The sequence below is a fragment of the Oryctolagus cuniculus genome, chromosome 4 (assembly GCF_051225735.1).
Source record: "Oryctolagus cuniculus isolate XC-2025 breed Fujian yellow rabbit chromosome 4, ASM5122573v1, whole genome shotgun sequence".
Taxonomy (NCBI): Eukaryota; Metazoa; Chordata; class Mammalia; order Lagomorpha; family Leporidae; genus Oryctolagus; species Oryctolagus cuniculus.
The window spans coordinates 165,945,533-165,960,637 of NC_142870.1; the positions used below are offsets into that span (position 1 = coordinate 165,945,533).

At 40.1% G+C, this 15,105-nt stretch overlaps 1 protein-coding gene across 19 annotated transcripts in view; it reads left to right on the plus strand.

Moving 5' to 3' along the window:
• Positions 1-15,105, plus strand: part of RBMS3 (RNA binding motif single stranded interacting protein 3) — a 1,620,164-nt gene that overhangs the window by 981,681 nt on the left and 623,378 nt on the right. For 13 of the 19 annotated variants that reach the window (XM_051858893.3, XM_089331200.1, XM_070072889.2 and 10 more), the window contains one exon: positions 3,433-3,605. In XM_051858893.3, the coding sequence (XP_051714853.1) occupies positions 3,433-3,605 (173 nt within the window). The remainder of the gene's footprint in view (positions 1-3,432; positions 3,606-15,105) is intronic. The other 6 variants (XM_089331201.1, XM_051858897.3, XM_089331203.1 and 3 more) reach the window with 1 other exon arrangement.

The following is a 15,105-nucleotide window of genomic DNA, read 5'->3' on the forward strand; positions in this document are numbered from 1 at the left end:
TTTTGAGACAGAGAGACCAGGGAGACCGGGAAGCCCCTTGAGCAACTGTATACTGAGCACCTACTGTGTGCAGCCCTTGTAAAAGCATTAAAGCCCCAGTGTTGAGGGTGTCCAAGGAGAGAAACAGAGTACTTTAGGTCAGGAAGTGAGTCATACTGTTTCCTGCCAGGAAAGAAACTTGAGCTTTATGTAGATATTAAATTCCAAAAAAAGGCACTGAATATCTGCCATTTAATTCACATATTGGCAAAAGAAAATGTTCTTCTGTGTAATTCATTTTAAAATTCTACATTAAAACATGTTGATACTACATTAAGTAATATTAAAGAAATGATTGAGAAAGTTGTTTATTTCAAAAGTGGGAGTTGTAGGCTCTGGAATTTGCTCCTCTCCTATCTGTTCTCCCATTTCCCCATTCCTTAATTCTTGGTCAGCTTGTGCATCCATTTGATAGTTCAGTGTTATATTCTCCCACCTCTGATTCTTTCACCGACTCAAAGGCTCAGACAGAGAAGCAGGAGGGAAAGGAGACCAGAGGGGGAGCTTGCAGCCCTGTCCCTGAGACATGCTGCCGACGCTGACCTGGGGAGCAAGGGGAATTCAGAGGCAAGGGTGATTCCAGAGCTGGCAGGGATGGTGCTGGCCGACTCTCCGGAGAGTTAGGATTAGGGAGCATAGGAAGCCAACCCTGAGGTTTTGAGCATGGAGGCTACAAGAATGACAGGGTCCTGAAAGCCATAGGATTATTGGGAAGTGGGAGTGGTATGGGGAATGGAGAGATAAGAGAAAGGATGTAATGAGTTGTGCTTTGATGTACTGAATCTGAGAAGCAGCCTTTTACACTAGGTGGTAATATGGACTGGTGCTAATCTGAAATCCTGAGGGTGTAAAATAAATGAGAACAGCATAAAATGACACCAAGTTCCTGCTGAAACTTGGTTTCCTCTCTGTACAGGCTAAGTGCTGTGTTTCGTTTTCATGTCCATGATACAGCACCAATTTTTATTAAGTACCTACTGTATATCGGGAAAGAGGCTAGGAGCTATTCATATAATGGGTGATACATTCCCTGCCTCAGGGAACATGGAGATTAATGCTAGAGATAGCATTAAATAAGCAAGCCATAAACACATTAGCTAAAGACCAGGTGTGCTGAAAATGATGGAGGGAAATAACAGTGCTGCAGGGTGGCGCTTGATTTGAAATCAGAAGGATGGGTAGAGCCAACCACGTAGGTTTGTGCTGAGAGTGGTAAAGGTAAGGTTGGTAGTGCAACGGAGTCTGATACTAGGGGTAAAGAATCACACACGATTTTCAGGACTTGCTGCTAGTTCTGGGGATCTCAGTTCAGTGGAAGTCCGTAGAGGTTGTGGTGTAAGAACTGCAGCTCTCTGTCATCAAGGCTGCGATCACTTTCTTTCTGGGATGCTTCTGCATTTCCCTGGACCCAGCAGAACTATCAGTTTGGGCTGCAGCACCCATTCTTAAAAGGACAAGTTTGTGGCCGGCGCCGCGGCTCACTAGGCTAATCCTCCACCTAGCGGCGCCGGCACACCGGGTTCTAGTCCCAGCGCCGGATTCTGTCCCGGTTGCTCCTCTTCCAGGCCAGCTCTCTGCTGTGGCCAGGGAGTGCAGTGGAGGATGGCCCAGGTGCTTGGGCCCTGCACCCCATGGGAGACCAGGAGAAGCACCTGGCTCCTGGCTCCTGCCATCGGATCAGCGCGGTGCACAGGCCGCAGCGCGCCGGCCGCGGCGGCCATTGGAGGGTGAACCAACGGCAAAGGAAGACCTTTCTCTCTCTCTCTCACTGTCCAATCTGCCTGTCAAAAAAAAAAAAAAAAAAAAAAAAAAAAGGACAAGTTTGCACTATTTACATTTTGATTTTTCTTTTAGGTTTTTATTTTAGAATGAGACTATAGAGGCACAAAGATGCTTCTTTCTTTGTTTTCTGCTGTCAAGTGATTCCTTAGCTTTGTTTCACGGCAAAAAAGATTGTGTAGTTTGACCTCATCTGAACAAACGCTTTCTTGCTATTGTTCCCAAAACTTGCTGTTTGATAATTACACACCTTCCAACCCTGATAAAACAGCTAATGAGTCTTCAGGTTAGAACACAGCCAAGAGTCTCCCTACAGGAATCTGGATGAATATGTTCTTTGTGTCTTTGGATAACATTCCAGATTGCAGTTGACAAGCAGAATTGTGATAGGGAGTAATATATTTGCAACATATAGAAACCACAAATGTGAGCAATTTTTGTTATTCTTGCTAGTATTTATTGTGGACTTACAAATTCCTGAAAACTGTCTTTGCATTGATCAATGAGTTTTTTTTTTTTTTTTTTAACGACTCTATGCTCTAGGAAAGTACTGTTGTTATCCTCTTCATATTAATGAGAGAGCTATTTCAGAGAGGTTAAGGCTCCCTCTACGGATCACATAGCCAATGAAAGACATAGACAGGACGCAACTCATAGAGTAACTTGAGAACTTTTCAGGCTTTGCTTGTATTTAAAAAAGTAGGAAATGTAATGAATAAATATATTTATTAATTCTACAGGTAAAATTATGAACTATACATTTTATCACTTTCAATTGGCCATGACATGATGTGGCTTATTACAACAGTGCTTCTCTGGTGGTGCAGAGACTATCATCACCACCAGTGGGCATTTTGCAATGTGTACAGATGTTTTGTTCATCACACCTGGAGGCCATGTGCCACTAGAATCTGGTGGGTAAAGGCCAAGTGTGCTGCTAACTATGGTATCGTGAACAAAATCATTCTGCCCAGAAAGTCTGTGGTGCTTAGGTTGAGACTCTGGATCAGAGTAATTCCAAGTGTGTCTCGAAAGTAAGGAGAGAATGGTGACTCCCTTTACAAACAAGGGACAGTGAGCATTTTGAGAATGGGGGAAAGAGCAGCAATGGATTTGTTCATTCAATCACTTATTTGTTCATAGATTCAGTCTCTACAGAAGAATTTCTACACATCAGGAATTTGCTGGCCAGTCATGATGAAAAAACAATAGGGGAGAATTTCTCTGGAGAGAAGGAGGGCATGAAGGAGTACAAGCAAAGCAAAGATGCTAGACAAGGAGAGAGAAGCATGGGGCAGAACCTTGGTGACGAGAGGGAATCATTTTATTTATAAAAGAGGTAGATAGCACACTACTTGACAGGCCTAAGGAGACTTGGTGTGGTCAGGGACAAATTCAAAAGCCTTATGGCTGCCATCTTCTAATCCCGTTTATGGGTGACATGCCGATCCAAACACAGGGCTCATGGGCAGCACACAGTGGGGCTGTAAAAATGCATGTGCATGTATGGGGTGGAGAGGATGAGAAACTTGCACTGCTTCCAAGTTGTGCCGCTGGGCTGTGAACAGGGATGCTGGCTCTTGTTTTTCCAGTAACAGCTCTTTCTATTTGCAGCAGTCCTATGCACCAGCTCCCCACCCCATGGCTCCTCCCAGCCCCAGCACAAACAGTAGCAGCAACAACAGCAGCAACACCAGCAGCGGGGAACAGTTGAGTAAAACCAACCTGTACATTCGAGGCCTTCCACCAGGCACCACTGACCAGGACCTGATCAAGCTGTGCCAACCGTAAGTGTGCTTCTGCTCTCTGAGCGATTTCTCACCCCGCTACTGCTCTGCAGGCATGATTTGGTATTGCACCCAGGGTACCCTGTCTATGGTGTTTTAGTGAGGAAAATCTTCAGCATAAATAGGACTTAAATTTGAGATTGCATTTCAGCCTATTTCAGGGAGTGGAGTTTGTGTAAGATTTGATTGGAGCTGGAGGTTCAAGTTCTTGACAGATGTACAAGGAACTGTTGGCTGATTCACATTTATTGACCTGAAAGATGGGGAGTTATGCTCTCAGACAATGGGACTGACGGAGTCAGGCATGAGTCTCATGGAAGAAGCTGACAAGTGTTACTGATGGGAATCTCAACACCACAAAGAAATAGACTTCAAGATGTTTATGTTTGTGTCCCAAAGCTAAGGTCATTGCTTAACAAACACAGGTACAGCCAGGACAAAGTGATTATAGAATAATATGGTTAATCTAGTATCCTTGAAACATCTGCCAAGCACAGGGAAGCTATCCTCAAAGACCAGGAGCTTTTATATTTGCTAGGAAGAGTAGAAATCAAAAATCTCCTTCCAAATATTTTTTATTACTCTATTGCCTACCAACACTTAGGCTATTAGCCCTTTTATTTATGTGCAAATATATCAAATGTATTTGAGTGTGTCCTCCAAATAAAATTAATACAGAATAATGAATTAAGGAACATGGACCTGAATTTTCAGATTGCTCTCTAATTATTTATAAAGTAATATTAGTACAGATATTTGTCTTTTGATTGTGTCTTACTTCAGCATTTTTTAATTTGGAGAAACTATTACTCAGTTGTTCTTTTTCTCTTTTGCAATGCTTTTGCAAGAAGGTTGAGAGGATATTTATTTTGTAAATTTTCCAACCTCTAAGATATTAGAAAAGGAAATCAAAGCAGACAATATTTATTTGCCTTTGTTCTGGATTTTTAGATTGGGTGTACATATCAAAATAATAGAAAGTGGCAGATAAAGCAAAATACAAATACATAACTATGTAACCAATTGACAGTAAGTGGATTAAGGTGGGGGCACCCTGTTGTTATTGTATGCCATGATTTTTGTAAAAGGAAAGACAGAACCTTGGAGGTAAATATTTATTTAAAAGAGGTTGTTTGGGGATGGGCATTTCTCCTACTGGGTAGGACATAAGCATACCATATTTGAGTACCTGGGTTTAATTCCTGGATCTGGCTCCTGACTTCAGTTTCCTGCCAGTGCTTACCATGGGAAGTAGCATAAATGAGTCATGTAATTGAATCCTGCCACTTTGGAGACCTGGATTGAGAGTTCCGTTCTCCTGGCTAAGGTCAAACCAAGTCCTAGTTGTTAGAGAGGGAACCAGCTATTGGGAACACTCTCTCTGTGTATATCTTTCTCTCTCTCTCTTTCTTCCTCTCAAAAATAATAATAATAATTTTTTAAACTAAGACATATAAAATATGTGTTAGATTAGGCTCTACAAAATATTGAGATTAAAAGTTGGAAAGTAAATAACAGAAGCTTTTTCTTATTGTTATAAAAATATAGACTGTTTTGAAAAGTGTGACTTTTTCCCCCAAAGAAACCTTTTATTTAATGAGTACAAATATCTTAAGTACAACTTGAGGAATATAATGAGTCTCCCCACCATACCCACCCTGCCACCACCACTCCTACCCCACCTCCTCCTCCTGCTCCATTCCCAGTCCCATTCTCCATTAAGATAAAACAAAACAAAACAAAAACCTATTTCTCAAAAGTCAAGACAAGGACTGTTTAAGTCATTGCTTCTCAAACTGTCAATATCACTTCTACAGATTTCCTTTCAGGTGCTCTATTAGTTATCACAGATCAGGGAGAACATATGGTATTTGTCCCTTTGGGACTTAGTTATTTCACTAAGTATAATGTTTTCCAGATTCATCCATTTTGTTGCAAGCGACTGGATTTCATTTTTTTAATTGCTGTGTAGTATTCCATAATGTACATATCCCATAATTTCTTTATCCAGTCTTCAGTTGACAGGCATTTAGGTTGATTCCATGTTTTAGTTATTGTGAATTGAGCTGCAATAAACATGTGGGTACAGATAACTCTTTTATTTGCTGATTTCATTTCCTTTGGGTAAATTCCCAGGTGTGGGATGGCTGGGTCATACGGTAGGTCTATATTAAGGTTTCTGTGGTATCTCCAAACTGACTCCCATAATGGTTTTACCAATTTAGATTCCCACCAACAGTGATTAGGGTGCCTTTTCCCCACATCCTCACCAGCATTTGCTGTTTGTTGATTTCTGTATGAAAGCCATTCTAACTGAGGTGAAGTAGAACCTCATTGTGTTTTTGATTTGCATTTCCCTGATGGCTATGATCCTGAACATTTTTTCATGTGTTTGTTGGCTATTAGGATTTCCTCTTCGGAAAAATGTTTGTTTAAGTCCTTTGCCCATTTCTTCTCTGGGTTGTTTGTTTTGTTGTGTAGTTTCCTGATCTTTTTATATATTCTGGTCATTAATACTTTATCACTTGCATTGTTTGTAAATAATTTCTCTCATTCTGTCTGTTGCCGCTTCACTTTCCTGAGTGTTTCTTTTGCAGTACAAAAGCTTCTCAATATGATATAATCCCATTTGTTGATTTTGGCTTTGATTCCCTATGCCTCTGGTGTCTTTTTCAAGAAGTCTTTGCCTGTGCCAATGTCTTCAAGGTTTTCCCCAATCTTCTCTAATAATTTGATTGAATTGGATAATATATTTAGGTCTTTAGTCCATTTTGAATGGATTTTTATATAAGGTGCAAGGTAGGGGTACTGCTTCTGCATGTGGAAAGCCAGTTTTCCCAGAACCATTTATTGAAGATAATTTCCTTGATCCAATGATTGATTTTAGCTCCTTTCTCAAATATAAGTTGGTTGTAAATGCTTGGGGATTGATTTCTGGCATTTCTATTCTGTTCCATTGGTCTGTCCATCAGTTTTTCTAACAGCAGCAGGCTGTTTTGATTATAACTCCCTTGTAATATGTCTTGAAATCTTGGTATTGTGGTGCTGCCAGCTTTGTTTTTGTTGTATAAGAGTTGCTTTAGCTATTTGAGGTCTCCCGTGTTTCCATATGAATTTCAGCATCATTTTTTTCTAGATCTGAGAAGACTCTCTTTGGTATTTTGATTAGTATTACATTGATACCTGTAAATAATCTGTGAATTGTTTTTGGAAGAATGGATGTTTGGATGATATTGATTCTTCCAATCCATGAACATGGAAATTTTTTTTTTCATTTTTTGTATCTTCTTCTATTTCTTTTTTTAATGTTTTGTAATTCTCATCATAGAGATCTTTGACATTTTGGTTAAATTTATTCCAATGTATTTGATTTTTTTTGTAGCTATTGTGAATGAGATTGATCTTAGAAGTTCTTTCTTGGTCATAGCATTATCTGTGTATACAAAGGCTATTGATTTTTATGTGTTGATTTTATATCCTGCTACTTTACCAAACTCTTCAATGAATTATAATAGTCTCTAGGTGGAGTCTTCTGGATCCCCTAAATATAGAATCATGTCATCTGCAAATAGGGCTAGTTTGACTTCTTCCTTCCCAATATGTTTCCCTTTGATTTATTTGTCTTGCCTAGTGGCTCTGGCTAAAACTTCCAGGACTATATTGAATAGCATTGGTGAGAGTGGATATCCTTGTCTGGTTCTGATTCTCAGTGGGAATGCTTCCAACTTTTCCCTATTCAATAGGATGCTGGCTGTGGGTTTGTCATTAATTGCTTTGATTGTGTTGAGGAATGTTCCTTCTATACCCAATTTACTTAGAATTTTTATCATGAAAAGGTGTTGTATTTTATCAAGTGCTTTCTCTGCATCTATTGAGAAAATTATTTGTTTTTTTTTTTTTTGTTATTCAATTTGTTAATGTGATGTATCACATTGATTTATTTGCTAATGGTGAACCATCCCTGCATACTTGAATAAATCACACTTGGTCCAGGTGAATCATCTTTCTGATGTGTTATTGAATTCTATTGGCCAGAATTCTGTTGAGGATTTTTGCATCTACGTTCATCAGGGAAATTGGTCTGTAGTTCTCTTTCTCTGTTGCATCTTTTCCGAGTTTAGGAATTAAGGTGAAAGAAATTTGGGAGGATAGAATTTGGGAGGATTCCCTCCCTTTCAATTGTTTTGAATAACTTGAGAAGAAGTGGAGTTAGTTTTTCTTTAACAGTCTGTTAGAATTCAGCAATGAAGCCATCTGGTCCTGGGCTTTTCTTTGTTGGGAGGGTCTTTATTATTGATTCAATTTCCGCCTTGGTAATGGGTCTGTTTAGGTTTTCTACATCTTCTTGGCTCAATTTAGGCAGGTTGTGTGTGTTCAGGAATCTATCCATTTCTTCTAGGTTTCCCAGTTTGTTGGTATACAGCTCTTTGTGGTAATTTCTTATGATTTTTTTTTTATTTCCATGGTGTCTGTTGTTACATTTCCTTTTTCAACTTGAATTTTCTTGATTTGGGTCTTCTCCCTCCTTTCTTTCTTTTTTTTTTTTTTTTTGTTCATTTTTTCAAAAAATCAGCTCTTTATTTTGCTGATCTTTTGTATTTTTTTTTTGTTTTTGGTTTCAATTTTGTTGATTGATTTCTTCCCTAATTTTAATTATTTCTTTTCTCCTACTAGTTTTGGGTTTAGTTTGTTCTTCTTTTTCTAGGTCCTTGAGATGCATTGATAGCTCATTTATCTGGTGCCTTTCCTATTTCTTGATGTAGGCACAAATTGCTATAAACTTTCCTCTTAACACTGCCTTTGCTGTATCCCATACATTTTAATATCTTGCATTGCCAAATTAACTGGTGCCCACATGGCATGCCATCACTGCAGGTGGTGGCTTTACCTGCTATGCCACAACACCAGCTCCAACATTTCTTTTAGATAGCCAGGTGCCTTGTATGTAAGTGTATATATGTTTATAATAGTTACATCTTCCTGTTGAATTGATCCCTTAATCATTACATAGTGTCCTTCTTTGTCTCTGTTAACTGTTTTGGTGTTAAAGTCTATTTTGTCTGATATTAGGATCGCTACACCAGCTCTTTTTTGGTTTCTGTTAGTATGGAATATCTTTTTCCATCATTTCTTTTTTTTTAAGTCTGTATGCATCTTTGTTATTGAGATGTGGCCATTTACATTCAAGGTGACTATTGATAGGTAACAACGTTGCCCTGCCATTTTTCCATAAATTTTCCTTTTTTTTTTTGCTTTGGATTTCCGTTGTACTTTTACTGGGAGCTTTCCTTCTTTTACCTTCTTCCATAGTTCCCATAGTGATGACCATGTTTCTGTGTTTCTGTGTGCAGCACATCCTTAAACATCTTCTGCAGGGCTGGATGGGTGGTGATGAATTCTTTCAGTTTTTGTTTGTCATCTAAGGTCTTTATTTCACCTTTTTTCATAAATGAGAACTTTGCAGGGTATAGTATTCTTGGTTGACAGTTTTTTTTTTTTTTTTCTCTTAAGACTTGTACTGTATCTCGCCATTCTCTCCTAGCCTGAAGGGTTTCTGATGAGAAGCCCACTGTGAGTCTAATTGGAGATCCTTTGGGAGTAATCTGGCATTTATCTTGTGCACATTTTAGAATTTTTTCTTTAGATTTTACTGTGGTGGGTCTTATTACAATGTGTCGTGGTGAAGATCTTTTCTGGTTATGTCTATTAGGAGTTCTATGTGCTTCCTGTACTTGGATGTCCCTTTTTTCTCCAAATTATGGGAATTCTCTGTTAGTATTTCATGAAAAGGCCTTCTAATCGTTTCTCTCTTTCCATGCCTTCAAGATCTATGATAACCTGTATGTTGGGTTGTTTGATGGTATCCTGTAGATTCCCAACAGTGTTTTTTAGTTTACGAATTTCTTCTTCTTGTATTTGGTCTGTGTAATTTTCTGTACTTTGTATTCTAAATCAGATATTCTTTCTTCTGCTTCACTGATTCTGTTGTTAAGGCTTTCTAGTGTATTATTATTATTATTTGAGAGGCAGAGTGGACAGTGAGAGAGAGAGAGACAGAGAGAAAGGTCTTCCTTTGCCGTTAGTTCACCCTCCAATGGCTGCCGCAGCCGGCACGCTGCAGCCGGCGCACCGCGCTGATCCCATGGCAGGAGCCAGGTGCTTCTCCTGGTCTCCCATGGGGTGCAGGGCCCAAGCACTTGGGCCATCCTCCACTGCACTCCCTGGCCACAGCAGAGAGCTGGCCTGGAAGAGGGGCAACCAGGACAGAATCCAGTGCCCCGACCGGGACTAGAACCCTGTGTGCCGGCGCCGCAAGGCGGAGGATTAGCCTAGTGAGCTGCGGCGCCGGCCTAGTGTATTTTTTATTTGTTCTATTGAGTTCTTAATTTCTAGGATTTTATTTTGATTTCTCTTTAAGATCTCAATTTCGTGGGAGAAAATTTCTTTAATGTCATGTGTGGATTTCATTAGTTTGTGAATTTGTTTCTGATAACTTCTGAGTAATCCTATGATCAATGTCTTGACTAATACTCTCTTTTCTTCAGTCTCATCATCTTCATAATCTAATATTGAAGTATTGTGGTCTTTTGGGGGTGTTATGTTGTCTTCCTTATTCTTGTTTCTTGAATTGGTACATTTGTTATTCAGCATATTCGTTTGTTTCTTTGTTTTTTAGCTATGGCGGCTTTTATCTTTGGACTATGTCTGAGTGGATTAGTGCTGTATCTGCTTTCAGGGAATAGCTAGAGGCGTGTGGGGGCTGTGGTCTGGGAGCTCTGTTCAGTGCTCCAGGGTGGAGGGCATATCTGAGGTGGCACACCCAGGCTTGCCATGATAAATTTCCTTTTTTTTTTAATCAGAGGGGTGGTTTCTTCTTGTTTGTTGGCATAGACTCAGCTAGGCTCCTCCCCTCCAAAGAGACCAGTGCCTGGGCACTAGCCCCAGTGAGTACATTATTCGTCTGCTCTGCCACAAGGACCACACAAAGGTTCTGTGCAATCCTCAGTGTAAGCTCAGATTCCCCAGCAATGTCGCTCTCCAGGTATCCAGGGAGCCTTGATCGTGTGGAGCCTCCCACAGTGACTGCCCAATGCCCCAGCCACACCTTGAGCTCTCCCACACAGCCTCAGTGTTTTCACAGTCCCGGCTCACAAGCCTCCCACAGTAATGAGCACCCAGCTCCTGGCTGTTCTTTCCAGACTCAGGAGTCTCTGTTTGGCTGTTTGCTGGGTGTGGAAATAGCTAGCACAGCTGTTACATATGCCCAAAATTGCACCCACTCTCTGTCAGCTTGTTACAGGACACCTTTGCAGGATGGTTGGGGAGAGAGAAAATGCACCCTTCTTTTTTCCTCCTCTACTTTGGCTCCAAGCTGGATTCCAACTAGGCTCTTCCTGCAGTGTTTTCGCCTATGGCTTGGGCTGCTGCAGTCTGGTCTCACCTTGCTCTCCAATGCTGGTACAGAGTCTTTTGGCTGCTCGGCATTGTGCACGTGCTCACCTTCCATGTAGACCCACTGTATTCCTCCAATTTGTGCAGAATTTCCTCTACTGTTTTCTCTCTAACTCTTACCTCGAAAGGTATATCTTTGAAAATGTGAAATTGTAGACTTTATAACAGAAAGCTCAGATGAAGTTTCTCCCTTAATGGATCCTGACAAAAAAAGAATAGCTATTACCTTTGAATGGTGGTTGAACTGATTCATTTAAGAAATATTGGTGAGTATTGAGGAAAGATTCTTTCTTTTTCTTGTACCATTCACAGCATTTGTTAGAACACAGATTTCTGGGCCCAGGAGATTATGAGTCACTAGGTCTGGGATGAACCCCACAAATCAGCATTTAAAAAATATGTTCTTTGATGTCTTTTATTTATTTTCATCTTATCTGCAAGGCAGAGAGACATATAGACTGAAGGGGATCTTTCTTCTGCTGATTCACACCAATAATGCCCACAGCAGCAAAGGCTGGGCCAGGCCAAATCCAGGAGCCAAGGGTAGTGGTGCCTTAACTGCCGCACCACATGGCCACATCTCTAATAGTGCATCTCTAATTGTGCATCACTAATAGTTTTGGTCATGTTCTTGCTACTGGTCTTTCAAGAAACAATCATATGGAGACCACTCACTTCCTGTTTTATAAAATTTCAAGTAATTGATAAGGGTAATTGAGGTGGAATCCTGGGTGTTTACAACCTGCCCAGCCATTGTGTGACCCTGAAGCAAATCAGGTTCTCTCTTTGAGCCTGGCTTCCTCTCTATTCACAGAGTGGTTTGGATTTGATTATTTCTAGTTTTTTTGTATAATGTTGGTGTTGTGCTGAGACTGCCTCTGACTACTGCGCTGCAGCCAAATGTGAAATATTCAGGAGTTTTATGAATGATTTGTTACAGACTTGGTAGCTCCAAATCAGCCATGGAGAGAGTATTTACAACACAGGAATCAGCAAATCCTATAAATCAGAATCTATTTTGTTTTATTTTATTGGAGATCTGGTTTAGGAAGATGCCACTGATGTATCATATTATGAATTTCTGTGTCAATATCCTTTTCTGCAAATAATGGCCAGAAGTTTTAAAATGGAAAGTATTACCGAAAAGCCTGTCTTGGCATTTTTAACTCAAGAGAGAGATGTGGTGACACAGAAACCTTGTTCTTTAGGAAATAAATTTTGTTAATGTTTCTTATGTGCACTTGAGTGAATGCTAAGTGAACAAAGGGTAATGGCTCCTTGTTCGTAGTAATATTGGCCAGGTAGTAAGATTGGGCCCTTGCTACTATTATTGTGAAGTGTTTGTGGGTTCTCCAGTTACTGAAGTCATCCAGACTTGGCATTTCCTGCTTCGATTCTAAGAGAATCCTAGAGAACAGACATGATCCTGTGACATAGTACAAGCGAAGTAATCTGACTTTCAAGCCTAGCTGTACCATTGAGTGAGTCTGTGGCCTTAGACAAAATACCTTGTCCCCTCCTAGCTGGTTCCCCTGATTTCTAAAATAATGGATTTGAGTTTGCTGACAGTTTGTGCTCCTTTCACTCCAAAATTTTGATACTTCCCCGACGACCTCATTCTTTCACAGCAAAGTGTGCTCTGGAGCTTCTATTATAATTCTCTCCCATCCCTCTGTTATAATTCTCTCCCATCCCTTTGGGCAGAGTGGGCAGGGCCACAGCCTGCGTTGATTCAGCTGCGTCCGCGTGACCTGCCGGCTGGAGATGCCTGTGGGAAGAGACCAGTGTGGGTCATTTACACAGTCCTGTTCACTCTTTTGTAGTGTTGGTCTCTTTCAGTACTCATTACTATTTTACATGAGTGGTCTTCTGAAGATGAAAACCACTTTAGCATTCCTATCACTCATCTAACACTTTAAAACAATTTCAGCTACAAAATGCATAATATAATATTTGTAAGTTTAAATGAATTTGCCATGAGAATCCATTTTATATGTTTATTCCTATGGAATTATAAGTACTTTGAGAGTTAATATTCTTTATGTTATAGGAAATGCAATATTTGCTAATATCCATGGTAATAAAATAATAGAAAATAGAGATACACAAAAAAGCCATAGACATATTGAATTTTCTGGCATTAGTATACAATATCCATATCAATGCTAATGAACAGCAAGAAATGATATTAAAGAAAAAAATTGCATTATTTCTCAATGTATAATCTGGGAAGAAATTCTTATTAAAGAATTCTATTCACATCCCTTATCAAAGTCTCTATGTTTAGATCACAAGTGAAAACAAAGAAGACAAAATCAAAAAATAATATGCATGAGCAATGATTTTACATTTTGGAAAATCTCACCAGTTAGATCTACTTTACAGATAAATATGTTACATTGTATGTATTGTAGGGAAGTCTATAGTTAAAGACCTTATAATATCTATGTCAAGGAACCTTAAGGAGGGACTGGCACCATGGCAGTGAGGGCTAAGCCTCTGCCTGTGGTGCTGGCATCCCATTAGGGCACCAGTTCAAGTCACAGCTGCTCCTCTTCTGATCCAGCCCCCAGCTGATGGCCTGGAAAAGCAGTGGAAGATGGTCCAGGTGCTTGGGCCCCTGCACACATGTGAGAGACCTAGAAGAAGCTCCTGGATCCTGGCTTCGGGATCAGTCCAGCTCTGGCTGTTGTGGCCATTTGGGGAGTGAACCAGTGGATGAAAGACCTTTCTCTTTGTCTCTCCCTCCCTCGGTCTGTAACTCAGTCTCTCAAACAAAATATAAATAAATCTTAAAAAAATAAAGAAACCTTAAGGAACTTTATTGAGTTCCCAATCAAGAAATATTTCGGGACACTTGTGGCATGCTTATGCTGAGTCAATCTAGACAAACACCTTGCTTAGCAGATTTTATATTGTGCTATAGAAAATATATACCAATCAATTAATTCTGTGATTTAATATAAAATCGAAACTATAAGCCCAGGAACGCAGAGGATTGTGGTATTAAGAGGGTTTGTAATGTGACTAGATGTAGTTAATGTGATAGGAAAGGCGTCTCTGAGGAATGGACACTGTGCGAGGGTCAGAGGCTGAATAGGCTTAACTTGGGCTGAAGGAAAGGAAGAGCGTTATAAGCTGAGAAACTTCATGTGGCTGGAAGGATGGCAAGGACGAAGGACTGAGAAGAGGCCAAGTGGCTCAAGAGAGAAGGGGGTGGGCAAGGCCACATGTGCTGAAAACAGGGAAAGGCACACGGTGACCCCTTTGTAGATGTGTTAAGAGCTTTGTTTTAGCTTTCGAGCAATGTGGGATGTGGGGTAGGGGGCACTGTGACGTGGCGGGTTTAGCCACAGCCTACAATGCCGGAATCCCCTATGGACACTGCTTCTAGTCCAGGCTGCCTCAATTCCATCCAGCTCCCTGCTAATGCACCTGGGAAAGCAGTGGAAGATGACCCAAGTGCTTGGACCCCTGCACCCAGGTGGGAGACCCGGGAGGAGATCTTGATTTTGGCCTGACTTAGCCCTGGCTGTTGCAGTCATATGGGAAGTGAACCAACAAATGGAAGATCTCTTTGTTTCTCTATTTATCTCTGTCTCTCTCTTTCTCTCTGTAACTCTGCTTTTCAAATAAATAAATAAATCTTTTTTTTTTAAAGAACAATGGAGGAAACCATTGAATTACCATAAACAGAAAGGTGTCCTAGTTAGACTTTTGTTTCAGAAAGATAATTCCAGCTACACAATGGAGAGAAGGGATTCCATTAAATTAAGGAACAGAATAGGAATAGTTAAAAGTAAGGTGGGAAATGATTTGTATTCAGAAAAGAGGGTGTGAGAATGAATACTTGTAGTGAGAGAACAGTTCCATGTGGTGAAGGAGATCTTTTGTCACTGGCATTCATATTCCACTCAGACACAAGGATTTCAGAAACAATAAACTAAATGAGCTTCCAAAGAAACAACAAAGTGGCACAAAATACAACCTAAAGCAGTTATATATATATATATATATATATATATATATATAATTCCATTTTCTTACC